The sequence below is a fragment of the Opisthorchis viverrini genome (genome assembly GCF_000715545.1).
Source record: "Opisthorchis viverrini unplaced genomic scaffold opera_v5_247, whole genome shotgun sequence".
Taxonomy (NCBI): Eukaryota; Metazoa; Platyhelminthes; class Trematoda; order Opisthorchiida; family Opisthorchiidae; genus Opisthorchis; species Opisthorchis viverrini.
In genome coordinates this window covers 131072-157714 of record NW_008751901.1, presented here as the reverse complement: position 1 = coordinate 157714, position 26643 = coordinate 131072, and the positions used below count along the sequence as shown (strand labels likewise).

Here is a 26643-nt window from a genome sequence, read left to right as displayed (position 1 = left end):
CTATAGAGGGCGAAGGGCGCGATATGACAAGACTAACCGCCAACTGCACACAGTTTGCTGTTTTCTCATCCAGGTTGGTTTGTAACCGGTTGGATTGAAATCTAGCTACACGGTAATGTTTGGGTGATGGGATTAGAGAATTTTCTTTCTTCACGTCTGTATCATTATGCTGATTTCATTCTGCTAGCATGTTCTGGCTTAGATTTGAGTGTTTTGGATACAGTGCTATGTTGAACTGAGTTAAAGTTGAGCCGTTTATTCAATTCAGTACACAAAACAATAACTACTTTTCCAAAAAACTGATATGTACAAAAATGTTGCTTGGAAGGTATGCAAGAAGGCAGGGATCCTGAATGATTCTTTGCAGTGAAAGCACTTTGTTTATTTCGTCACGTTTCAACAGAGACACAAAATGCTGTAAAGAATAAAGATTTCATCCTGTAATCGAAGCCCATCTAGGCTGGAAAGTCGAGAAAGACTCGTCAACAGTGCGCATCTCACGAGACGGCAGGGTGTTTTGAACCCGCTGACGGAGGATACAGACTACCAGCCGGGTGGTGGCAGATTCAAAACTCCGGAGTTTCGTTGGATGTGCAGTGATGATGATTACAACTGAAGATGAAGCAGATGTGCAATGCTTCTTGGCACTTCAGCACAGTTTGGTTACCCGTCTAGGACGGAACTCCCAGATATTCTCATACAGCCAACATAGTGTAACCTATATTCTGAGCGACCAAGAGTACTTCAGCAGGCATTGAAAATTTGTGGCATCTGGTATGCGGTTTCTGAGATTTGTTTAACTTCAAGCAGCCGTCCTAGTTGAGTGCATCAGAGAGTCTCCCTCCCTGACTGACCATTTGAAAGGCCACTGGTGAAGTACTTTACACAAGGTGTCATCCGGACTGGAGACCAACTCGGACAGTGCCGGTAACCAACCGTATGATCATTCAGCCAAATGAAACGTAACTGTTTGAATCTTGAATTTTTTAATTGAATCCAAAATGTGTGAGAAAAGCGTGCACAATTCGACCAATTCACTGAGGAATGTACCAGCGAGATTTTGGACAAAATATAGAAACTTCAAGGCAATTCCTATGAAAGTAAAAACGAATTATTTGCTGGAGAAAAGCTCTCTGCAACTCAAGATAGGCTTCGTAACCGAAAAAAAAGCAGTCACGTGATTACAGGCGTCCCGTCCGGATTTAGTCTGGCGGTCATTGAAATGGCTCCCAGCATTGGACAATACGCGCCTTGACAAATGGATTGATCTGTGGACGAAATGGTTGAAAATCAGTAGAGGGTGTGGTCGATTTTTGCAAAGCACACAACAATATGGGTCATAAGAATGTCACATTTGGCACTGTGAAAGTCATCCTAAATGAAAGTTATCAGTTGATCGTTTGTATTTCCACCAACGGGAACCTGGAGATATCCCCTATAAGAACGGAAGTTTGAATCCAATACACAGCACAGTAGAATGAAGTCCGACATCTCGGTTGCAGAAGGCAACGTTTTTTAAGAATTTTTGCAATCGGCTGAATACGTATCAAGTGCAGTTTTACTTGGTTCCGCAAAGTACTTTCTTCTGGTTGCCATTCACCTGAGATCAGTCGGTGATCAGGTGCGATCAGCGTGTGTGGTTCTATGTTGGTTTTGTATGTGTGTACATTCGCTGAGTTGTGCCTCCGTCTATTATGCTGGCTGTGATGTGTCTTTACTGAGATTCCTGCTTGACACCTGACCGCCACGCCAACTGGTGTGCAATAGGTCCAAGCCATAACTACGGATGCTGCAGTTCGGTCCATGAAAGTGTTACACACTACAACCGAATTATAGAATCTCATTCCACAGCGCTGTGCGTTTCCATACTATACATCAGATGGCTTCCAATTCGTCCAATGTTTGTTCATAGTCACACCACTCGTTTGAACAGCCGCATTCCTGTTCTGGTGTAATTATTCCGGTGAGTTCACACCAAAGGGAAGCACTGGACTCGAGTTTCGCTCTTATTAGAGCTCATCAGCAGTGCATATCCAATGGCCGTGCCGGTATTTGAACCCCGGACATCTGACATGCGAGGCGAGCGTGTAACCACTACTCCACCAACGCAGGTCGGACGTATTTGAATTTACATGTCTGAAAAGGCGAACGTGTTCACACTTGAGCGATGTGATTGGTGTGCCCGACTCATCGAACGATGACCCAGAAACTGTCCTGGCTGTGACGATCGATTGACCCACCAGTCTAGACTTCCCAATGTTATCCGAGCTGCGTTTGGCCCGGGACTGCCAGTCTTCTTAAAAGTTTTATAGTGGATGGCTTGCTGGCTCCGTATAGAGATATGCCAACCCGTTTTGAATGAACTAGTGACCATCTTCGTATAGCTGATAAACAAGAGGGTAATTACAGTCACCTTTGTGCTGACACACTTTGACCGTTCCCACTTAAACCCAAAGCAATATGTTTGGTAGGATGAAACCATCAGCCAGTCCAACAGGATATGTCAAAACGATCATCGGTGTGACAACTTTTCAAGACACTGTTGTCATTCTTAGTCTTTTGTAGAGCTTGAGAACTGGTCTGTTTAGTCTAGAGTCCGACACTTCTACTCCATTTCATGTCCAGATGTGTTTGCTTGCCACCTCAGCAACACAGACCTGGCGGAATAGACAAAGCGTCTGGGCACTGTGTGAATTTGAGTACTCAGTTGAGAGCCTGAGACCCGACACTATTTTGCCCGATATCCAATGAGCGAATCCGGTTAAAAGTTGTCTAAAAGTTTTTATCATATTTGTAAGTAGTGCCGAGTCAAGCGTAAGAACAAAGTAACGAACAGTAACAGAACTCCGCAAACACTTATGCACAGTCCCTTTGAAAAAAATCGGTCTTATTACTGGAACATTAATGAAGTCAGTGACAGATACAATCGTCCATTGCTGAAACCTTAGCATTTTTCCGGGTTTCCACTCACAATATACAAAACGATACCGGTCAACCAGTCTCCCAAATGTCACTGATTCAACGAGACTATTCGGATCATTGATCAAAACAACAACCATGGTGATTATGAATACACCTGTTCCCAACCGGCTGCCATCTTGTGTAACCAACCCGAGGAAAAGATTGCTCTGATGTGTAGGCTATGCCTAATTGTCCAAGCTTTGCTCGAAACCCATTGAGATCCAATTGGCTGTTGATCTGCTCGCCGAGCGTGTCAACTTTCTTGCAGACGTTTTGTCATAAATTGTGGGGACATCATCAGCATGCGGTTGGGTAGGTTGTGTCCATATAGCTTACAAAAGAGCGATTCCTATCTGTTGATTTGACTTCCTGAGTGAGGAACAGCAATATCATTATTTCATTGGTCCATTTACGATTTGTGCTGTTCCGTGGTTCGGACATCTTGTATTTGACTGGACCACAGAGCAGCACAAGTGAGTGCTGATTTTCAGGGGTTGACCCCATCAGTATTATGGAAAATTGTTGAAACCAATTCTCACAGAGAGTAAGAAAACTTACAGAATAGGTACATTACAACAAAACTCGATCCGTATTTGTTCTCTGCTCTACACGAGTAGTTCCCATAGTCTCCCACACGAACGTTACGCACAAGAAGCGTGGAAAACACGTCTGTAATCTGTGGATTCGGAAGTGGAGATTTCAAGCTTTTAAATGCAATGCAAAGGAGGATCGGATAATCAGATGCAAACTGCTTAATGGTTGTTCGCATTTAGCCTAAAGTCTTTTAGAGTTTCTGGACTCGTATGTTTATGTTTGACACTTACGTTTGTCCCTGCAGCTCCGTAGCTCTGGGCTTTCTCCAGTTCGTATCGATTGTTGTCATACAACGGAACGTTATTAGTTATTGGGTCGTAGACTCCCCTGTACCAGAGTAGATCGGGATCAGGGTAACCATTCACGATGCACTCCAACGTGATATCATAGTTTCCATCTGGTGCCTGTAGCGGAAAGGGGAAAATGGTTTTTCGGAGCATTTATTTCACTTGCAGAACTAAATTTAATTCTAATTCTAGAAATTTGCTGGAATGTCCGAATAGGTAATCCTTTGGTCATGTGAAATACGTATCCCTCCTGACCGAAAAAAAGTGAGCTTTCTGGCAGTACGGTTTCTGGTGTCCATTGTTCAGCCCCGAGTAATCAATACACTTTCCTTGAAGTGATGCTCGTGGAATAACCAGCTGGTGGCTAGGAAAACTCGTTGTTCACTGTCCAAACTGGCTACAGAGATCTCGTAGTGTGTAAAGTTATGTCGTTGCGCGCGTAATAATGTTGTGTCATTCGTATGCTGCCAGATTCAATGTTCAGATGTAAATAAAGTTCGAGACTTGCGTGTGTTGCAAACTGTGTCACATTTCATCGCCTTGGCCATAGTGACAGTCAAATTGCTAGAGCTGTTGTACCGTTCACCGCAAAACACGAGTCTGAAACTGTTGATCACAACACAGAATCCTATGATGGTCTTCCCTTTTTGCTTCGGCTGATCTCGGTTTGTAAGCAACCGTCAAACATTTTCCAGCTACCCAAGATTCATGAGAATGATATCTCTCGCATAGTCACTTGGGTAACGCATATAGCTACCATTGTTAGCCCCCCCCAATCAGCACAATGAGAGCTCGGACTGAGAGGTATGGCCAATACGGGACCGCACCACTACACAAGTCAAAGAATGCAGCGACCGTGAATAGAGACGCTGACCCAAGAACATCTCTGTTTGATAAGTCCGCATGAAGACTTCGCTTCATTCAGCACAAAGGAAATAGATAAATCATTGCTTGTTGACCCCTTTGGAAACGGGGTCAAAACGCACATTAAAGACGAGGTCAATTCGGCATTTGGCCAGATAGGGCTTGAAATTGAATTTTGATGAGTAAGACGTACCCCTTTTTGGAGAAGAAGTTGAACTACTTTTGAACAAGAAAAATATTGTCAAATACTTTATTTAGTTCTTGGGATATTCTGTCTTTAGTGGTGAGAGCGCCGTTCAACTAAGCCGTCATCATCAGCAGCAGCATGACATCAGTGTTCAACACCAATGCTTCACTGCCGTACCATGACTTATTGGAAAACCTCATTGTAAAGAAAAGAGTGAAGGTGGACGGGGGAGGGACTTAGTGCTAGCTTAACACAATCATTCCGAGGTGCTTACACCTCCAGACATTCACTCAAGTAATCTGGACAGAAACTGACAACAAGAACGCCACTGACATCGGTTGGCAGCCATATCTTGTAGTGTCTCCAACCAGGCACAGTGAGGATCACGCGGTCCCCACCCAGGAAGACGAGTAGCACCGACAGCACCCAAGCGTTTCGTGATCTCCTTCATACTCCTCTGCCAGGTCAAGGGTTAGCCACCTCTCTGTTTACGCCATTCTGAGTTGGGCATGGAAAACAGCATTCTCTTCGGCAAACGATGGTACGTAACACATGTCCCAACCAACGCAGCTTCTGGTGCTCGACACATCTTCAAGCCATATTAAATTCAATATCTGTTTATGCAGATGAATAAAAAAGAACAACATTGAACATCTACAAATGCTGGGGAAAGCATCGGGAGCTCGTGATTTTTACATTTTACCAAAAACATATCCAGCCTTACTCGATTTAAATGAGAATGATGTCACTCGACTGCTTGTAAGGGACGGAAGAAAACCAGGAGAAAAAGACTAACCTGACCGTAGGCACCCTTGAACCTAGCCTCTCTCACATGCGGCGCGTAATTCACCTCAACCATCACGTCGTACTGAGCCGACTCAGCCACGTTGTTCACGGCATAACAGCGATAAACACCCCGATCGTATCGGTCGACCCTTGGTAGGTACAGTGTTGTATTCTGCATGGACAAGGTGGTAGTGAATTTGGACAACATTATACCTCTTGAACAATCACCTTATTGTGGAGCTAGAACAAAAGCCACGCCAAATAAGGAGAACAAGGGTGTGCACATCCAACATGTGTCCTTTTTCTAATTCCTCTATGATACGATGAAAAATGGTCACTTTTCAACTCATATGGTCTGATCACACCGTGATTCTCACTTGCTACTAGCAGGTGTTCAATCCTAGTCAGGCAACAACCACTCATGATCACATTATTTAGAATCTCCCATTGAAGTAGGTGGCGGGTATTGTTGGATTTATCGATTTTACTGAACCACTGTTGAGTTTTTTGGATGACTGATGATAAGCTTTGTATCCCAGCACATTTTACAGGTGCATTCACCGTATTTCGGTATCATCTTGTTCCACGAGGAAACAGAGTAATGAGTGGTAAAATGGTGTTTATTTGGTCAAACACCATTTAAAGGGTGCAGCTTTCAGGGGCAGTCTCTCAAGTTTGCGGAACGTAACCGTTTCCATTCATTGCTGTAAAAACATATCGATCCGATGAAAAGCATTGCGAATATCCTTCCTGGACATCTCTCAGTCATCGTTGGACATTCTGGTTAATTGGTAAATGTGAGCTAGCCACCCTATTGGTCAGCCGTTCGTGGTCGAACCTAAAGTGTTCAAACTACAAGCCAGGAGATTGTGTGCGTGAAACTCCAAAACATTTCGTCAGATGTACGGCGCTCACGGTCCCCAACAAGGATGGAACAACTGTACAGTGCCTTTAGGCTCCAATTATATGGGGAAATCTCAATTTAAAAACACCAGATCTCCTCACAATACTACTAACAAACTGAAGGGCTCAATTAGTTGCAATCTAAAGTTTGGGTGGTCTAAAGCAGTATGGAAATAAACTATATGATCAAGTTAGATCTTCCCGTTATTTAAGCTGTTTCCCACACCCGGTGGACGGAAAGCGAGGATTCTGGTGCACACAGGTCTATCTGAGGATTTTATTGGGAGTAATGAAAGAATAATAATTAAACATAAATGAAACGACTCGGTCCAGTCTTTAGTCAACACATTTGGGTATCCCTTTGTTTTCACAGTAATATTCTAAACTGAGATATTATATTTCAAATAATAGAGCATAGACGAGTATCTATCCTTACGGTACAACCAACCAATACAATTAAGCGAGACGCATAACTCACGTATATCCTCTGTGGAAAGCCAGGGAGCGAGAGTGGTCTTCCGTTGGCTCTGGTCCAACTGACTTTCGGCGCGGGGCTACCCTGAGCTATACAATCCAGGCGGAGTGGTTCTCCTTCATTCACAATCTGGGAAGTCAGTCCAGGCAGAATCTCTGGCGCCCGTTTGACGACAATGCGTCCAAAGGCCTGAGGCCACTCTTCTCTAGGGGTGGTACCTACAGACAAAAACCAGATGGGATCTCATTCAATTTAAATAGAAAGCAGCACACAGAATAGTATTTCGCGAAATTGCCGCAAAATTACTCAGTGCCTACTCAATATTTCCGATTCGTGAAAATAAGTTGATGCTTGGTTTCTGGGACCGGACAAGTACATGCATTTCAGACAGATAAAAAGCTAATTCCAGACTATGCCATACAGTATGGAACAGTTTTCACACCGCTACACGCAATGGGAAACCTAGTAAACTGTCCAATGGTACTTCATTACAGGGCTAGTCTATCAGCGGTTTGGCAAAACAGCGGTTTTGTCGGACTACTTGTGAGTAGTTGAAACTGCGTAGTTTGCATAATGGCCCTTATTTGAACAGCCTCATAATCTGCCGCGGGTCACTAACACAAACGTAGACAACGAATTAGGGTTCCTGTATGACAGAAGCTCATTAGGAATGATAAAGCATTTTCTCTTGCTTGTTTGCAGCTACCGTGGCGCTGACGGTGAATTCTGACACAACAAGAACTGTCAAGGCGTCAGGCTCACCGCAAACGTTACCCGGACGCGAACGTGTTTGTCAATCCATGAGTGGAAACTCGGTTATTTCCAACTTGCGCCTGTGTAAACCTACTCAGCTTGTATGCTAAGAGCTGGGAACTCAATTTTCAGGAGGGTAGTGAATATGCTCAACTGACAGGTCATGTTGGGAGCGCAATGAATGTCCAGTTAATCCTTTGGAAAAGGTTTGGAACCGATTGAGAAGTCATCGTTTAAGACTGTCTGCAAAATAAGGTGTAACGGCTGCACTAACCTCTACATAGGACAGAAAACCAGGGAGCTTTACACCAAAGACCTGGTTTATCACTTCAGTTTCACAATAAAACATCGGGAAGCTTGTCTAGTCATCCCTGGATGGCCATATCCCTCGTAATCTATATCAGCCTGAGAGTGAGAGCAATTTCACGATCCTCTCGAGGACGGATGGCATTCTAACGGAAGAACATGGCGGCGCGATTCCGCATTCTCTTGACCTTGTTTTATCTCCATGCATTCCCAAACTTGGTGAACATTGGCAATTTGTGAGAGATCATGTCTGACTAATTTCTCCCACTAGAATGTTGACTTTTAAAGGTTCGAATGTTCCACTTTTTTGACAAGGTGAGGTGATGAGGCAACTTCATGGCCAGATGTGATCTGACTAAACAGGGAATCAACATGGAACCAACAGAACTAGAAAATACGAAATTTCTGATCTCGACCACTTATTGCTTGTAATATTCTTGCCCATGAGCAGTGGCTAAATTGAGGTTCTGTCTTCAAGAACAGAGAGAGTTTTTACTTCGTTGTGGATAATGATATAAGTTGCCGTTATTCACTCATCCGACTTGAGCAAGGCGCCGAGAACAAGAAAGAGGTGGGATCACGGGATCACGGTTCACCCGACTGTTGGTGAGTGATCAGAATGTTCTGTTCAAATAGTCATCGATCCCTTCGGTGGACTTGATAATTATTGAACCTTGCGACTAAAATTTCACTGGACGTTTTCAGTAAATGCCTGGTCAATGAGTGGTTTGACCGGTTTATGAGTATGGTTCTCGGTGTGCTTCTTGATAGGGCGTAAAACGTTTTGCACCAAAATGTTTCGCTTTTCCGCGTATATGTTCAAACCAAAAACCAACCTAATATGCATTCATATTTTTGCAGCTCACCATTCATTGTCCACTAGAGCAGTCATACCTCTGGCGGAAAAGCCTGGTGGAATAATTTCCCAGCATCACTGAGACTCCGGGATGCCTAAATGGGACTCAAAAGTTTGGACTGATACTAAGCGCCCTTCTTGATGTGTCTAGCTTTTGAAGGATCCAGACAATTCGTCAGTAGATTGTCACCATGTCTCATGTAAACGGTTCTGGATTCGCCCACCTGACGAGTCTCGATAGGGATAAAACCGCAACGCACCAGAGCTACCTACATTCCGCAACATCGCCAAAACCACCTGTGTGTCCGAGATTTTCGAGACCTGACTGCACATTTGCTATAAACACCTAGGAAGATCCCAAGTGACACATTAGTTTATCCGCACGGAGCTGAAGTGTTGCGGAATAGGAGTGAAATTTCCTACTACTTATGGAATATGAGTACATCATGCATTATTTAGAGAAATGCAATCCACTTGAATTCAGTTAAACAATTTGTTTTTGCTTTAATGCATTCCGAAGATCGAAAACATAAGGACCTACTTTCCTCATCCAATTTCGAGATAACTTCTTGGGTTTTCAGTTACGTGAGTTTAATGGAAATCACAGTGTATCTAGTAGCCATAGCGCCTGAGTTAAATTTGCCTCTTAGTTCATTTAAGGAGATAAGCACTGTTGGTTCATTAGCACTGCCGTGTTGACAGCTTTACTAGAGGAGTTATTTTCGTTGCTGTTTGGTTGCACGCAACGATTCGCCGGATGATATGAGTCCTTTGTTCACAGTCGGTCAAGCACTGATGCTTGACTTTTTTTGCTTAAATCCCACGAGACACATTAGGACCATGGGGTAAGGAATTCTGATCGTCAAAATCTCTTTGAACAAATTTAGTTATCTTTTTACAGTGCAACAAGGGCAGTGATTCTCGTCAATTTCTGTTGGACGACATCCTGGTTGGGCGTTGATAGTAACAAACAATTCTTTGACAATTCCGTCGTTCAGTGGAATCCCTGGAAATCCAGGTGCAGTGGAAACTGCAGGAGACGCTGATTTAAATCTAAGGGTAACCTTCACTATCTTTTAGGTATTTCACACTCCGTTTTGAGCAGATAAATTCCTCATTTAATGATGATCCTACGGCATCGGTTGCCAGTGAAGAGAGGTGTCATTGACCGTATACAGATAACCTTCCAGTAGAGTACAGCGAACGTAAGTTTCTGTGGGACAAGATGTTGGTTCACGACGAAAAGTTTTGAAGATTGCGCAGAGAGTTCACTGAGTGGAAGGACCCGATAATTCGACACTCAAGAATAGTTCTTCCAAGTGAGCCGGTAAATTTACCTCAATATCTTGTTGCAAATTACCACTGAGTGTAAGGCGTTGCGAGTTTTTTCAAAAAGACAGTCTTCTTCAGCGTAGGAATCTAGTTGCTGATATCACAATTAGGCACTAATGTGTGTTATGTGAATTTCAGTCAGTGATAATGGAATGATGCGGATGAATTACCAATAGACTGTTTACACTAAGCCAAAATTAATAGCCAGAAAAGAAATCTGACGTCATGGAAACCACGAATTTAAAGTGTTCTGAGCTTCATGTCATGCTGCATGTTAGGCAGTGGAACTAACACTGAAGGTGATTCATCTCCAAGTGATGAAGCAAAAATTCTTTATCTCATTAGGACCGCGCAACTCGAGCGCAGCGTGTAATAGGAGAAATTACCTTACCAAACGACGTCTTTGGGTCTACATACTGCAGCGCTTACGTATCGTGTTTGATGGTTGGCTGCGTCATATTACTATGATAATTGATATAAAAGAGAATACCGGGGGCTGATATTGTTCATCTGGTGGACGAATCGCTTGCTGAGTATGATAAGTGGTCACGCTCAGAAAACAATTCGACCACTGACATTGCAGTGCTTTCAGAGAAATCGTGCTCCGAGTCATACAACAATTAAAAAAAACACATCGGTGAGTTTATTGCAGCAAGAACAAACTAAAGACACCGCTACATAAGAATCCATAAAATATCGAAACAATGACTTGTGGCCTTGTGCGTGTTACTCCCAATACGATACACCGACCGCTATCCGATCAACCAGAGTAAAGCAAATTGTTCCGACAGACACGAACAATTCACCACAGTTTAATGGGCCAACCCAAATAATCGATGATGTAAGTGAGTCAGCTAACGCATCTTCACTTTTCGTGTTGTGATTGCCCAGTAAGTAATTTCCTTTCCCTTCTACAGTGTGTGTTACGAGCGCTTCTGTTCACTTGGTATCGATTCTATAAACGTTCGGATTTCACAAGTAACACAAATTGATCCGAGCTGCGATCTTTCACAGCTGCTCTACTTGCATTTGCTGTGAAACAGAACACTCATTTCTCATGTGCCCTACATGGGTAGACGTAGAAGTGCATTCATTCATTCACGCAGTCTGTTGCAAGCGGGAAGAATAAACGGAATAGAGAGAACTCAAGTCATGTATAGTAGAACAGAGAAAGACTACTCACGCAATTCAATGACGCACCGAAATTGTGTGTTTGCATCGTTTATGTCGACAAATCTAACAATGAGTTGATAGGTTCGCAGTTTTGTTAAATCCACTCCGGCCAGATTGGGTGCATACGGTGGTCGACCAGGAAGGAAGCGAACTGCATACTTACTGACTCCATGAGGCCCACGACGTACCGGTTCTTTCAGAGTGGTCCCAGAAGCTATTTGTTGTTTGTCCAGCGTGCGATACCAGCTGATTTGCTGTGAAAGTGGGGCAAAATACGATGACCATGAGATCGGTGATTTGCGCTCTGCATAAACGTTCCTTCACACAATAAAACCTAACTGTCTACATTACTACTAATAAGTAGTGAATGTTGGTCTTGAGTTATGCATACTTTAGGAAAGGGGTAGTTTTGGCTGCAGTTTCTTTTTCCACCGGATGAAAACGTTCACATTCGAAGAGGGAGAACACGTCAAAGATGAAGGAGAATTTATCCCATTTTTGAAGGAACCACCGTACTGCTCACATTTAGGATGAGTGCAATACACTAGTTTCGAATTAAGGTAGGTGGAAGGTTATATTACCGTTGAATGCCATCACAGATACCCACAATCACAACAAGATTGGGGAAAACACAACCAACGGTTGATCTCAATGATTCCAAGGAAAAGAAATTCAAATTGGTTACGAAGATCAACATCGATGTCAATGACTTTCCCCAGGTGGTCAGATTGAAATAATGATAACAGATATTGCGTCTCTGTATTTACCTTGTCGTTATGCCTACAATGCAACGGCTATAATATGATATGTCCCCCAAAGACGCTGTGAAATATAGCCGATGAATGACTTCTATGGCGTCCATGTTATTACTTTCTATCCGGAGTGCTTTGATGGATGTCTGGAAGTGTAAGCACGTCGGAATGATTATGGTGGGTTTGTACTAGGTCCCTTTCGCATCCACTTCCATTCATTTCTCCATAAAGGGGCTAGTATACTGCCAGGTGACCCAAGTCTAGACAGGAACTGTCGAGAGACAGAGGTCGGGTTCGAATCACGGAACTTCTGGTCAATGAATTTGCGCTCTAACCAGTGAGTCATCCCGCCTAGAGTCATTACTGTTTGACTCTAAATAGTTGGTATCGTCATACCAGCTAATATCGCGAGTAGCAAGAAGTATTCACTTACCGTGCAGTCAGTTCTGATGACATCTACGTACGTTCACCAGGTTCAGCATTCGAAGAGGTTTCCGATGACCCTTGGGGCTTCTCATACGTCGCCATTCTCGGGGGCCACTGGCCACATTTTCGAAGCGTTACTAAGGAATTAGCCACCCTAGGATTGTTTGCTCTGAATCTTCTTGATGCTCAGTTTACAGAGCAATAGGGTGAAGACTGGGTCCTGCGATACCCAAGCTGCTTTGACTGGATACCATTAAATCAAACCTATCAGTCATTTATAAGAGAAATATGCCCTGGAGAAACCCGAGCATTCGGGAAAACCATAATTTACAAGCATGTTCAGTGGAATAACGGACTCAATGCGACCCCCATCCGCCAAGAGGTTCGCGTCCCACGACCTGTGGCTTATAAAGCTGTGCTGCTGCAGTCTCTTCAAGCACATCGAGTATCAATCGCCCAATGGTTTTCTTTGAGACGGAATTTGGGCTTTACGATTTTTTGCCACATGCCCATTCCTTGTCTTAGTCAATGGCATCACCATTGTTACTATTCGCCACTGCAGACGTCAGCATCCGATTTTTCAGGAAATCACTAAATATTCGCAGTGGACTGTGCCATAACCGGTTCTGTGAGGTCCAGTACTGGCAAATGGGTTTCGGTGATCTCAGGGCTTATCCAGCATTAAATCTTCTCGGGGGTCATCCATCCGGTGCATATTTTTGTCATTATTCCTAAGTATTGCAAAATGAGTTTGTGGATGCAGTTTAAAACTGTTCAATAAGCTTTTAAATATTCGCAATGGACTGTGCCAAAACCGGTACTGTGAAATCCAGTACTGGCAGATGGGTTTCGGTGATCTCAGGGTTTTTCCAGCATTAAATCTCCCCAGTGTTCATCCATCCGGTGCATATTTTTCTCATTATTCCTAAGTATTGCTTGGTAAGTTTGTGGAGGACTGAATTTTCACCGGATGCAGTTTAAAACTGTTCAATAAGCTTTTTCAGCTGTCCATGCAATCATAAACATCCTCAACGACAAGTTATCTCCTGATGCATGAAAACCTTTGTTTTTCCAATAAAATGCACCACAGTTTTGTTATGGTCTATCAGTCTTTCGATTGCGGACCACTTGCTTTTCTCAAAAATGGTAGGGGCGCGTAAATTTACCGGTGAATTTGTATTCGTTTTGCTCGACAATGTTGCCAGGACCTTTGTCATGTCCCCAGTTTCCTCCACTAATTTAGTCAATCAAAGATATCCTGAAGACAGATCCAGCTTTCGGCTTCTTCGAAACATGAACACTTAACCCCATATGCCCGTGCCTCCATCTTTGTCTTCCAGTTGGCATTCTTGACACCAATTTCCTGCCAACGCAGGTATATTCGGTTTTCGTTGTTTCATTACCTGTGCGGACACATCCCATTTGTATAACATATTCCGAATGCATACCCCTATCATGTTTAGATTTGGAATAAGATAACTTATGGCCCCTCACGTTCTGTGCACTCAGAAAGTCACAGATGCAGAAGTTTTTTCATCTCGCCAACTTTTGATCCAAGCGGTGCAGCCAGCAGTACATGCCTCTTTGGCTACGTTTGCTTTGTCAGAAATCTCCATACTTTCTCCGAACTGTCAAGTGTCCGTCTTAATATGCTTGGAGTGATTGTTTCTTTCACTCCACTTCAAAGCCAAATCACCCTTGAAAAGATTATTATTAGATCACCGATGCCCAGTCGCTCATCGTTGATAATACCGGTGGTGTCAGCAACATGATATTTACATTTCAAACAGACATTCCCAAGTGGTAGGTCCCTGTTAATGCTGTCTGGGTTCGCAGCCAATAACGATGGGTCGCCTTCCTATTCCATCTCAGCATTTTGATGTGAAACTGTTCTTCTGGGTATCTCAATGGATAGCTTTCCGGGAACGACTTATCAAAGGTAAATAAACGGTCAAACTACTCATGAGCAACAAGACTTTGACTCAGCAACGAATGCCTTCAGGCTTAGTATTGGTCACACTTCAAGTGCTCCACACGCACGCAGCTCCAAACTGCCTGATAATTCTGTTCAGCAGCGGTAAATTCCTAAGTATCCCTACTAGCTTTTCCCCCTCCCAGAAAACAATATACACTTTTCTATTTTTTTTCACCCAACGATGGTCAAAGTTACTGAGGAGCCGTTATTTCTGGAGTCTCTAAAAATACTTTCTGTTCAGACAAGTACATAACTACGGTCGATTTTGATACCTTGTGTCTTCATCGCTAACAAACCGTTGTAAAGTAAGACTCTGACATTCTACTTCTCGTGTACCATACCCCCAAATACAAATAAATCGGCTTAGAGTCCTATTTTGCAACTACGTCAAACGGTCAGTCCGTTGCTAAAGCTGAGAGACTTCTTCACTCTTTGACATTACTCTGATCAGTGCAGAGTTGGTGATGGCGCCAGTGACCATCGAATATCCCTATACCAAAGTAACCACTTAGTCCATGTTTTTCACCCAGTGGCCCACGCAAAATATCAGGACTTCTTATCCAATATGGAAATAACCTACCTGCTAGTGACTGGACATTCATGGGACACCCACAAACAGACGGCTTGGGATAAGATCACCAGTTGTGATATGATATAAGCAAGTTGATTTTCAAAACCCACAGTACCCTCTTTCTCTACCAGGTCAAAAGCTTGACTCGGAAACAAAGCCAGGAAATGGCGTACATGTTAGGACGAAACTTAGTTAATGAAAGGTAAGACCATTTCGGAACATTATGAAACTGACGTATCTATCTAATCTAGCAGAGCAAAATTAACTGACAGGATTCATAATCAACCGAATTTACGGCAAAATAAGAGTTCTTACGCAAGCAATCCCAGCGCCTCAAGAGATGGAAATGACATTGAATCACTCCACGATGGCCCTGCACACAAACTGAAAGGAACTGCCGACAACTTGGTTGTGCGGAATAGTGCTGCTTTCAACATCGTTCTTGATTTTTTTGTCTGTAATACACAAACGTACCCTGAGAAAGACCTCCGTCATATATAATTAGTGTTAAGTAATGCAGAGCGTGTATATAAAACCTTTTTGAAACAGTGCAGCTGTCCACATTGATGGCATGAACATGTCCCTCTTGCGAAAAGTGTGTCATCGATTTAGTCTGGAATTTCAAGTCGTCTTCTAAAGTAAATGTTTGAAAGCTGCCAAACCGGACCCTTCGGCCTGCAGGAACTTGTGCAGCCATCTTATACTCATGCCAAGTGCCGGTAATCCAGGACCGTCCACGTTACCACCTTCTCTTTTGCCTTCAACTCTATTAACGGACTACTTCCACCCAGCACAACCGTTTGAATTGCCGTATGTTTTCTACAACGTATATGGTCGTCAAAGGTAGAACTGTTAAAACCCAGAAGTCCATTCTGCCCGACGTGGGCTGGGTAGATAACCGCAGGAGCTGCACCGTAGCGCCGGCTCACCCAACTTGCAACACTGGAGGGACCAACACAAAACAGTGTAAAACAACCTCACCCTGTGGTGGGCAGAGATTTCAGTGTAGTAACCTGCACAGCCCTACAAATTCAACAAAATTCTAGGGAACGAAGAGGGATGAAGACACGAGTCCCAGATAAAGCCATTGTAGAAAACGGACTTTAGATGGAAGTAGTAAATTTGGCGGCGAGCGGAAAAAGGCGGCCAGAGTTGGTGAACATATGAAACCCGAGTGCAAAGCACTCTAGGAAACTCTTGTTTCCTACGTTTTATTTTTTGGTATTCTAGTCCTTAACTACATGGTAACTTGTGTAGTCTACATATGAAATGAGTAGCCCAACATCTTGCCTGCCCCAGAATTTTGTCATCATGCTTCAGTCATGAGCTTCAAGTTGAGAAGATAGGGTAGTACAACAGACAAGATTAGGTTATCTTCTAGATTCCTCTACAGAAAACAGACTATTTCACGACACCCTGTTTACACGTTTTGGGCTTTGACATTAAAACGTTCTTATAAACCTCCTTTATCAGATGCTAGTGAGTGTGTTTTTAGTATTTTTACAAAGGTTTTCAAGACTGTTACTCTCCGTGGCACATGAAACCGCGTCTGAAAGTATACAAAATTTGATAACTTTGTTAGCATGACTGCTATGTCTTGCACACAAGCATGCACTCTTCCATTCAGTGCACCCTCATCAGAGCTTGGTGTCAGTCCATGGTGCATGAACAAAATGCCTCTATACGTCGTTCATCACCTGCTGAATAAAGGTGGTGTCCAAAATCCATACTTGTAGCGCGCTACATGTTCTTCAAGTTCTTCTTCCAAGCATCCTGAGGGCCTACAACCCATGGGGTTATTTGCTCCTGTATGGATGGAGTTTTATGAGGTTCTCAGTGTAAGTATTTTCAGTATGCATCAGTTGCGTTGGCGGAAAAAACGCTGCTGTACTCTTTCCGCTTTGGTTTCTGATTTCCAGATGATAGTTAGTTGGTTTCTTCGTTCATCTCTTCATGACATTCATGGGGGCCAAAACAAGAATAGTTATCTGTTCGCTGCTAAGTACTTTCAGTATGCATCAGTTGCGTTGGCGGAAAAAACGCTGCTGTACTCTTTCCGCTTTGGTTTCTGATTTCCAGATGATAGTTAGTTGGTTTCTTCGTTCATCTCTTCATGACATTCATGGGGGCCAAAACAAGAATAGTTATCTGTTCGCTGCATCGTTTAAAACTGGGTTCTCTTGTTAGCGTAAGATGTGTAGCTAAGGCCACGTGCAGTAGCTTTAGATGTATCCTTCGCGTAAGAACTGATCAAATGGCGTGCTTATTGAAGGGCTTAGAGCTTTGCCAATGAATGATCCTTACGTTCACTTGGCCTTTCAAAAAGCCAAACTCTTAGTTATTTCCAGTTGAAATTTTGCTTTTGGATGAATAAGAAGCACGCGGATTGTTTGCATTTTGCTGTTGCTCGGGTTGCCATTGAGTTAGACAACCTGGGTATTCTTAACTCCATTTTCAGAGGCTTTTTTCAAGCAGGATGAAATTTTAGGCCTCATAACTTGCATTATTGAGGTGTATAAATGCACTTTCAGATTTCATTAGAAGATGATACTTATGTCATCCGCCGTCCGTATAGGTACTACTTCTGGACTTACTGTTTTTTATCTGAAGCCCAGATTTTAAGCGGGTAATTTACATTCCAATTTCAATAAAATTCGGGGATCTTCATTAGAGTAGGGTTGAATGTCGCGGAATATATTTCACTGCGTAGGTTTTTCTCGTCTACCAGCCAATCTCATCACGAATCTATATATGGCGTGAGGTACTTTGGCTTAGAAACAGCCTATTCACTATGCCACCGATAGTTTTTCTTTGTTCCAAGGCATTGCAGCTTATCCTAACATTTTATTTCGGTTTGCAATAAGATATTTTACTCCACTTCTAAAGAGCTTCACTTATTCACGCCAACCAAAACGCTGATGTCACCTGTGCGGTTGCAAACCTATTTAAAATTGATAAGTGCACTTAGTGGTTTCAAGGGTTTGGTGAGGGCAATTAAGCCAAAACTTCTCCCTTACATATAGCGTAAGGGTGGCGATTAAGATGTTGCGTATATAAGACGATTGAGGAGTGTTATGTCTAGAAGTGCACGTCCGTAGCTTTTTGATTGCATCCATTTTGGTGTGTTCTTTCATAGAGAGTTCTACAGAAGGCAAATTTAGGCTCGAAGGAGTGGCGCAAATATTTCAGGGATTTTCATAAGTTAAAAAAATAAATGTTAACGATGTAATCACTTCGCAAGTTTAAACCTACGATATACGGTAGGCTATGAGGTATGTATACTTATCTGTTGAGTCTCCGCTGCGCTTGTCTCAGAATTGTGTCATGCCGCCTTGGCCTAAAATTCCGCACATGAACGGCACATTCAATGTGAGTATGACAGGTGGCTCCAACCGGTGTATGCAGTGTTCAACCTTTCAAATGCCCCGATGATGAATAGGTGTCCTAGGCGTGTGTTGACAGAAAGGCCCGCCTTTAGACATTAGGTGGTGCTGTGCATGTTTGTCTAATACATAACCCCCATAAGGTACAGATTACACTGCTTTATGAGCAACCCTGGCTTTAAGTTGACCCACAGGCTTTAGCACTGCTAATCTCGTCAGAGTCAAACACGACGAGAAGTGAGGGCTCGTTCTTTATCTCTTCCTTCTAGAGGATCAACCAGAGTTTGGGACAGAATATCACTGGGTTCATAATTCCGTAACTTACTACTAGCGCGCACAGTTGGGTTCAGGATATGTGTTCGACTGTTGATTGTCTTCGTTATTCAGGTTTAGCGTCAAATTGATCAAGGAAGAAGACTCAGAGGTCCTTGTCAGTCTCACCCGGAGTTTGTGCCGAACAATATGGTTTTTAGTTAATGGAGCGTGCAGGATGCTTAGGGTACATAATCTCGGGTTCTAACTTGCCCTTTTACTTCTTGAAGCTATCCTACACAAGCCGATACGCGCTTAAGGGCCTCAACCTAGGTGGTGTTATGCTAATTTCGAGGAGTTTACCGCACGAACTTCCTGCCTACATTGTACCTTCTGAAACACATGTGTTTCAAACTTGTACTTTTGTCGTCTTTGTCTGATTAAAGAGCTATGGCAACGCTGGAAATTTGCGCTCTCATGGGACTTGAAACAAAAATATCAAGTTATTTCTGCGCCAGTGTTTGATGGTGAACGAGTCTGTGTCTAGGTGGCGATTGATGAAGCTATGAAGACTAACTTCTGATGTCATTTTTATAACCAGACAAACTGCAGAATTTTGCTTTATTCCTACGGAAAAAACAGGTTGGTAATCTATGCCTACTGATAATCCATATAGACGTTTCCAATAGCTTTGGCACAGTCTCCCGGGTCGAAAGCGTAGTCACAGCACTTGGCATTCCGTAAATGGGGTACGCTGTCCCAGTGGTGTGTGTCCCCGTCTTGAGGTTGTTGCAGAAACAATGTATAGAAGCTTAAAACTCTCGTGATGCCGTTCCAGAATTATGATGCTTCGTTTGTGCCCTGCTAAACAGCGGTAGCTGACATTAGGTTAGGGTGATTGGTGGTTCGACCCTCACCATTCAGCCTCCCCTAATAAATAGAATATCTCAAAAATAGTTCAACCCCCTTATGCCCTGACGCTGCGCATTCAAACGACCCGAAGACCGGGTTGTTTGATCCGGCTTGTAAAGTAAGTCGTTCAGGTAGGTGCTAAACGGTGTAGGACATATTTAGACATTAACAATGAACTGCCCGTTGGTGGTCATTCAGAAAGGTGTCCATTTACCCTAATCCCTTGGTGATAGTCAATCAGAAAGGGGGCTTCCAATGTGCCAAGGACAGAAAATATTTTCTTGAAGACATTCAAGGAGGGTGATTCAGTGCACTATATCGAATGCTTCACTGAAGTCCAAGAATACCACATCTATCTGGTATACTCGATAAGATCGACTCGCCCAGCCTTCATTCGCGCTATCACGGGATTTTTAACACAGAAGCGGGTGGCTATGAAGCGGATCTGCTTCGACGTTTGTATGGCGTGGCAATCATAGTACTGCCACAAGGCTTCTTGTCCATCTTTCCACCACATTCGTAAACAAAAACGTCATTCAACCTGCCGGTGGCTGATCAGGTGATACCGGGCCTCTGTAACAAGGTACCGATAGCACCACTCAACGTCATTGGTACCGTGTATTTTTTTTCGGAGACTGATGAATGATCGTGGCATTGTCCGGAAACACAATGCTCGTCGTCTGGTGCAGAAGTCTACTGAACCAGAGGGATCCATTGGCTGTGTGTTCAAGTGGAACATAATTTAATTTATTTCAGATGCAATGCAGCTACTCATTTGCTTCTCTTTGCATCCAGTCGATCGGGGATTTGTACGGGCTGTAGAATTCGAGAAACTTTTGAGTAGTCGGAGCCAGCAACGAGGCTCGGTCTTCCACAATTTGAACCGTTTCAGTCCCCCTGACCGTAACTAAGATACTTCCCTGAGTCTGCGGGCGGTGCTTGTGAAGAATTGGTTTGCGGTTTCCTTTTTACTGTGGATAAAACAGGATTTTACACTTTCCTTCTGGATTTCTTCAGCGAATCTGCTTATTGCTGTCCCAGTCCGCTGGTGTCCAGTTTACCTGGTAGATACTCAAAGACTTGTATCTGGCACACAGACGATGTTTTGATCCTCCATCTACCCAAAGTGTGTCTTCGGTTTCCCCAGCCTCCCTCTCCTTTGGAATGGAACGTTGATATACCGTTTGCATGTTCGTCTAAACAGGATCTCATCGGATTCGTTCGGTTACTACCAGGAAGACAGTGTGGCAGCTGTCGATGCCTACGGGAGGCCAGTCCGCCACACGAAAGAGTCACAGCCTTGTTACCATTTTCAGGATCTCAGCTAACCTCAGGTGGGAGACCAGCTTCATTTGGCCCCCAGTAAGATGCTAACGTGCACAAAAATGTGGCGTATTGAAAGACGGATGTGGACAATTCTACGATTGCACATTGAATAACTCACAGATTCCTGACTTTCATCTATCAGGGCCGTACAGTTCAGATAAGCAGTGCCCTTCTCTTGAACCACGGCTGTAACTATCTCATCTGTGATCTGCGGGACAAACGCATGAGCTAAAAATACTAATCACAAAGGTCATCATTTACCCAACGGTGGTAGAATTATCAAGCACAAGATTTCATATCCCGATTTTGGCATTTCACGACCTTGTCATTCCAAAACCTGTCCTGAATTTGTAAACAACATCAGTTAATTAAAACAAAACTTTGGGGTCGATAACGGTAGTAAAAATAAATGGCATATACGTGGATAAGAGGACAGAGCCTGGTTGATTGTGACCTTTAGGAATAGCTTCTGAACCGTAATTCTTGTGGTGGATGAAAAGTGAAGATAGTAAGCCGCGTTTTCTATAGAGGAGAATGTCGGTTGCTCAGGTAGAGTGGATGGTCGTTGGCTTGTTTGCTGAGCTGGGCAATTCGGTTGCAGACGTTTCATCACCAATCAATGTCACTTCGATTGGTGATGAAACGTTTGCAACCAAACTGCCCAGCTCAGCGAACAAGCCAACGACCAGTAAGCCACGTGTTTGATATTTTTCTGGGCTTCGGCACGGATTCACAGATTGATACACAGGATCGAGGCTTTTGTCCAAGTTTCTCGGATCGATTTTGTTCTTGTCGTTCAGTGGCTTCCGTTCGCCTGAAAGGCACAGGTGAAAAAAGTGTGTAGCACTTCTCTTTACACTTTCAGCGCGGGGCAGTGTGCTTGCCAGTGCGAGGACTCGCATAAATAACTATCTAGTAGTGCTTTGAACTAGGTTCTAGAAGGAGCGTGGACAACCGTCAGAGGAAGGTCATTCCACGCAGCCAGTACCCGAAATGAGAAACATTTTGCCGAATGAATGTGTGCGCTCTGAGCTTGTAAATCTTACCATGTCACCGCCGTGTGTTTGCTGGGTCAACGGTGAAAAGCCTGTTGGCCAAGCTTGGTTCAAACAGTAAGAATTAGTTCCCCTCGGAATCGACGATACTCCAGGTGAAAGAGATCAAGCATCGCGAGACGGGTGTTGTAGTCCACGGATCTTAGGCCGGCAACGATTTTCGTAGCGGCTCGCTGGATACGCTCAGTGAGGTGACGTCTTTCGAGCGCCCTGAGTAGACAACTTGGTTGGCGTATTCCAGGAGCGGTCTGACATAGGCCTCATAGAGTATTTGGAAGTCCATGCGGGTAATCCGGGAGAAAGTGTGCAAATCATACGTAAAATGGCGAATGCCTTTGGAGCCGATTTCTCATGGCGCAGTGAGAAGGACAAGTTTGAAGAGAGCCAGATACCCAAATCCTTTTCGGCGTTTAACATTATGCTGTTTTCCCACCCCTTCTTATCATACATGATCAAGGCATTCACTGAGTCTCCTCCAAATGGCATATGGACGCACTTTTCGTCATTCAGAGAAGGGTGCCAGTCCAATCACCGCTGGTTTGCAGTGTCTACGTTCATTTGGAGTACACTGGCATTGGAACTCCAGGATTTCAAGTCGTCCGCAAAAAGTAGACATGGATTTGCAAGAACATCTGGGAGAGCAGTGACGTAGATCAAAAACAGCAGTGGTCGCAGGACGGCGCCTTGAGGAACTCCAGTGGGGACCGGCGCTGGAGAAAAGTAGTTCGAGTCCATTTTCACTCGTAATGATCTGTCTGATAGGAACGCCTTGGTCCAGTGAAGGATTTTCTCCTGAATCCCGTAAGACCCGAGTTCGTGGAGCAGCGGGACGTGTGGGACCCTATCAAATACTTTTGAGAAGTCGAAAAATATGGCATCCAATATGAGTCCTTCGTCCTTGGCTTGGGTTAAGCTGCCCATAAACGCGAGCGTGTTTGTTACGCAAGAACGGTTTGGGGGAAATCCGTGTTGAGTTGGAGATATCAGGTTGCTGAAAGTAAGGTGATCTATGATAGCGCGCTTCAGAATGCGTTCCATCACCTTGCATGGCACTCTGATGAGGCTTATAGGCCTGTAGCTGTCAGGCAATAGTCGGTCACCAGTTTCGTAGACTGACTTGACAATCGCTTCCTTCCAAACAGAGGGAAGGCGGCCTTCGTCAAGCGACTGCCGAAACATCAGGTATAAATGATTTGCCGCGACGTTTCCTTCAGGATCCTTGGATGAACTCGTCGGGCCCTAACGTGCAGAACGGGTTGAGCTTGTGCAGGAGTTGGCGGATGTCCTCCACCGTGAAGACCAAGTCGCTTAGAGGCGGTCCGTAGTTTCCCCTTGACAAGAGTGGATGTGACGAAGACGCTGAAGTGAGTATAGACACGCATAGTGTTCTCTGTAAACTTCAGATACTACTGTTGGGTCATTCTTGGATTCTCCGTTCCTGTCAAGGAGAACTCGGATGGCTGGTTTCTGCGGCGATGTCTCATGTATTTGAACAATGCGTTTTTGTTTTTACAAGGGAGGTCTAGTATGGTGGCTTTTTTCGTATGTTCCATTGGTGGATTTCTGATGTACAGCGGTTTCTTATTTTTCGAAATGCCAGCTTATCTTCTGTATCCCCTGTAGTCGACTTTTTGAAAAAAAGTTGGGACCTTTTTCCCAGAAGTCGCCGAATCCTTTTTGGCAGCCTGCGGGTTCATCCGAGTTCGTGGTGGATTTTTTGAAACGAACATCGCGTCAGCCTCGTGAACGTTCAGGACAATGGTGCTATATAATTCTTCCACTTGCGCTGATCCCAGCGTAACGTATTCAAAAAAGATGCAAATTTGTGAGAAGTCTGCACGGCAGAAGTCTCGAAACCACGTTGGAAGTTCGGGATTTCTGGCCTAATAGCAGATGAAATCAAAGGTCAACACGCAGTGGTCGCTATGTCCCAGTGGAGCGTTAATTGTTACCTGATCAACGAAGTGTCTTTTGTTGGTGATGACCAAATCCAGGAGGGATGGTAGTTGGCCTGCACGGTATGTGGTGTGTGCAACGACATGTTGAGTCCAAGCGCTCTGTTGAACGTCTGCAATCAGCGCCACTGAAAAAAGTCCGCTTGATTTGACGCGCTGAGGTTCCATCCACGAGGCCTTTGGAGCGTTGAAGTCACCTGCCAACAGGAGATGAGTGAAGTGGTAGCTGGAGGAGAGTTGCTCAAGGGTTAGTATGAGGGATTGGTCATCTTCGGGAGGACTCGAGTGGCTACGCTAGACTACACCGAGAAGAGAAGCAGACTTGCGCAGCGGGATTTGGACTCATAGTGCATAGCGAAAAGGTGCGGGAGTGGTATCAGAGAGGACAATCGGGATTCGTAGGGCCTCATGTAAGTACAGAGCAACCCACGTGCCCTCCCGCGTTTTGAGTCAGCTCGAAAAATAGAGTAACCGTCTGTCAAGATCTCCGCGTCTGAGACATCTGGTGTGAACCAGGTTCCCGTGAGTGCGATTATAGGCGGCTGTTCAAAGCAAGCTGACTGTTAAACATCGCCGAGTTTGTTGAAAAGGCTGAGGCAGTTTGTGGACGAGCATTTGAACACTGTTTCTGCTACCTCAGAGGGTGAGGAGCCGCAAATTGAGTGACCGGGGCGGTTAGCAGACTTAATAGTTGTGCGCCGGGTTTGGGTCCAAGTTCCCGGAGAAGCCTCTGGAGCGACGTCGCCTGCTTCCTGTCTTCTTGGTTTCTGGGGTTGCTTTTTGCTTGCAAGGTCCTTTGGGCCCGTGAGAGTCGGATTTGTTCGGGCCTTTTAGCTTCGGGGGACGGTGTTTTCCCCCCGTGGGTGAAAATGTCGACCATTGCCGCTTGTAGCTGTTTCAGCACCGCCATTTGGCGACCGGAATTGTTCCTAATAGAAGATTTGCGACAAACTTTTGCCCTCCTGGATTCTTGGATGTTTTGGCGCCATTTCTTCACAGAAGTGTCCCTGTGAGGCCCTGAGCGGTGGGTGGCTGCACCAAGAAGTAGTGCTTTGGGTGGCACTCTCATGCAGCGCGTTTTTGCGGAGGAATGCACCTTGAAGCCACCCAGCAGGTTTCCAATCTGGCGAATCATCTGGGGTTTGCTTGGCTGCAGCCGCTTTTCCTTCGTCAGCGACCAGCGTGGCCAACTGGCTTTACAGGGGATTATCCGGTTGGCTGCAGTCACGTTTATGGCTTTTGGCTTTCAGGGCTCTGAGCGACGGTTGTGTCCACAAGCACTGTGTGATCCTGTGCTAAGGCCGTGAGTTCAATGCAAGGAATAGGTCACAGCCTCAGCGCACGATCTAGGTGTCCTATCTGGCGTGTAGCGTGTAGTCTAATTCACCAACGAACGGTCAGTGATGATTGCGGCGAAAGCGAATTCTACGAACTTCACGTGCGTTTGTTCAGTAGGCGCAACTGGGCAGTGAACAATATATTGAATTGGACTTGGGCAGACAGTATGGATAGGTACACCGTGTTTTCATTGGAAATTAACAGTAAATCGTGAGGAGAATTACTGAAAGGCTTACGGCTAGATTGAACCTTGGGCAGCTAGCATCACAGGATGGCACACGAAGGGCAGTGTGCTATCAGACAAATTAAGCGGGGAAGTTGTTCTTCAGTTCAAAGTGGGACAAAATTTCAACAACAAGCCCAGAAATAAATGTAAACAAATCGTCTATAGAAAACGGTTGAGGTAGAGTCAAATTTGTATAAAATGGAACGGTTCAGTCTTGAAACTTGAGCAGTCACGGAAGGGTGGTGAACTAGCCTGAGGAATAGGGAGACAAATAAATAAGTCACGTAATTAACAAGCAGAGGAGCGGATCTGGAGTTTGGCTCCGCTGCTTATCCCCGCACATCTGGCTCAGTCCGGTTCAGAGGCTGTGGCTTAGGTGAGGAGTTCATGGCCGCATCCGTGTCGTCTATTACGCAGATAAGCTTTGATGGCTCCACGTAATTTGGACGCTGCTGCATGCGAGGTTTTCCTCTCTCAGGGAATCACTGCATTTGGAAGACGAGGGGTCTGTTGTGGTCGAATGAAAACTGCTGTATAAAGAAGCGACCGGTTGCGCCGGCGTGCTTTCGGGTGCACAGGGGCAATGACCACAGTCGGCGTGACCATGAGTTTGGGGTCGGCTGAACTGGTGCCAAGCGGAAGCCTGGTCGGTGCCTTTACTCCTGATCTGCCGCGCCTATAGACGGCGGCCCTCTCATAGACGCCTGATCATTGAGTAGACCTTCTGAATGCTGCCATCCCGCTCCAAGATATTCTGTACGGCAGATGGGAGGCGATAGGTGCTGGAGGCCCTAATTTTCGCTTGCTTCACTTCTGTCGTAACCACTGCATGAAGCGATTGGCGACCAGGCTCAGTGAGGATACCGTGCCAGTTTCGCTGGCGTGATTTTTCCGGAGAACGACCCTCAGATTATCAGTGTGCTCTCCCTTAAGCGCCCGTCCGTTAGAGACACTGTGGCGGTCTTTATAGCCGTGTCAGAGAGCTGTATGACTTT

General features: G+C 44.6%; 1 protein-coding gene across 1 annotated transcript; it reads right to left on the bottom strand.

The window, feature by feature from the left end:
* Positions 1-976: 976 nt before the first annotated feature.
* Positions 977-21395, bottom strand: T265_14701 (hypothetical protein; the record flags this gene model as incomplete). Its single annotated transcript, XM_009174851.1, has 8 exons — positions 977-1268; positions 3520-3637; positions 3786-3959; positions 5690-5851; positions 7061-7275; positions 11488-11731; positions 21193-21302; positions 21336-21395. The coding sequence occupies 8 exons, from the start codon at positions 21385-21387 to the stop codon at positions 1174-1176; spliced, it is 1170 nt and encodes a 389-aa protein (XP_009173115.1).
* Between the last annotated feature and the right edge of the window lie 5248 nt (positions 21396-26643).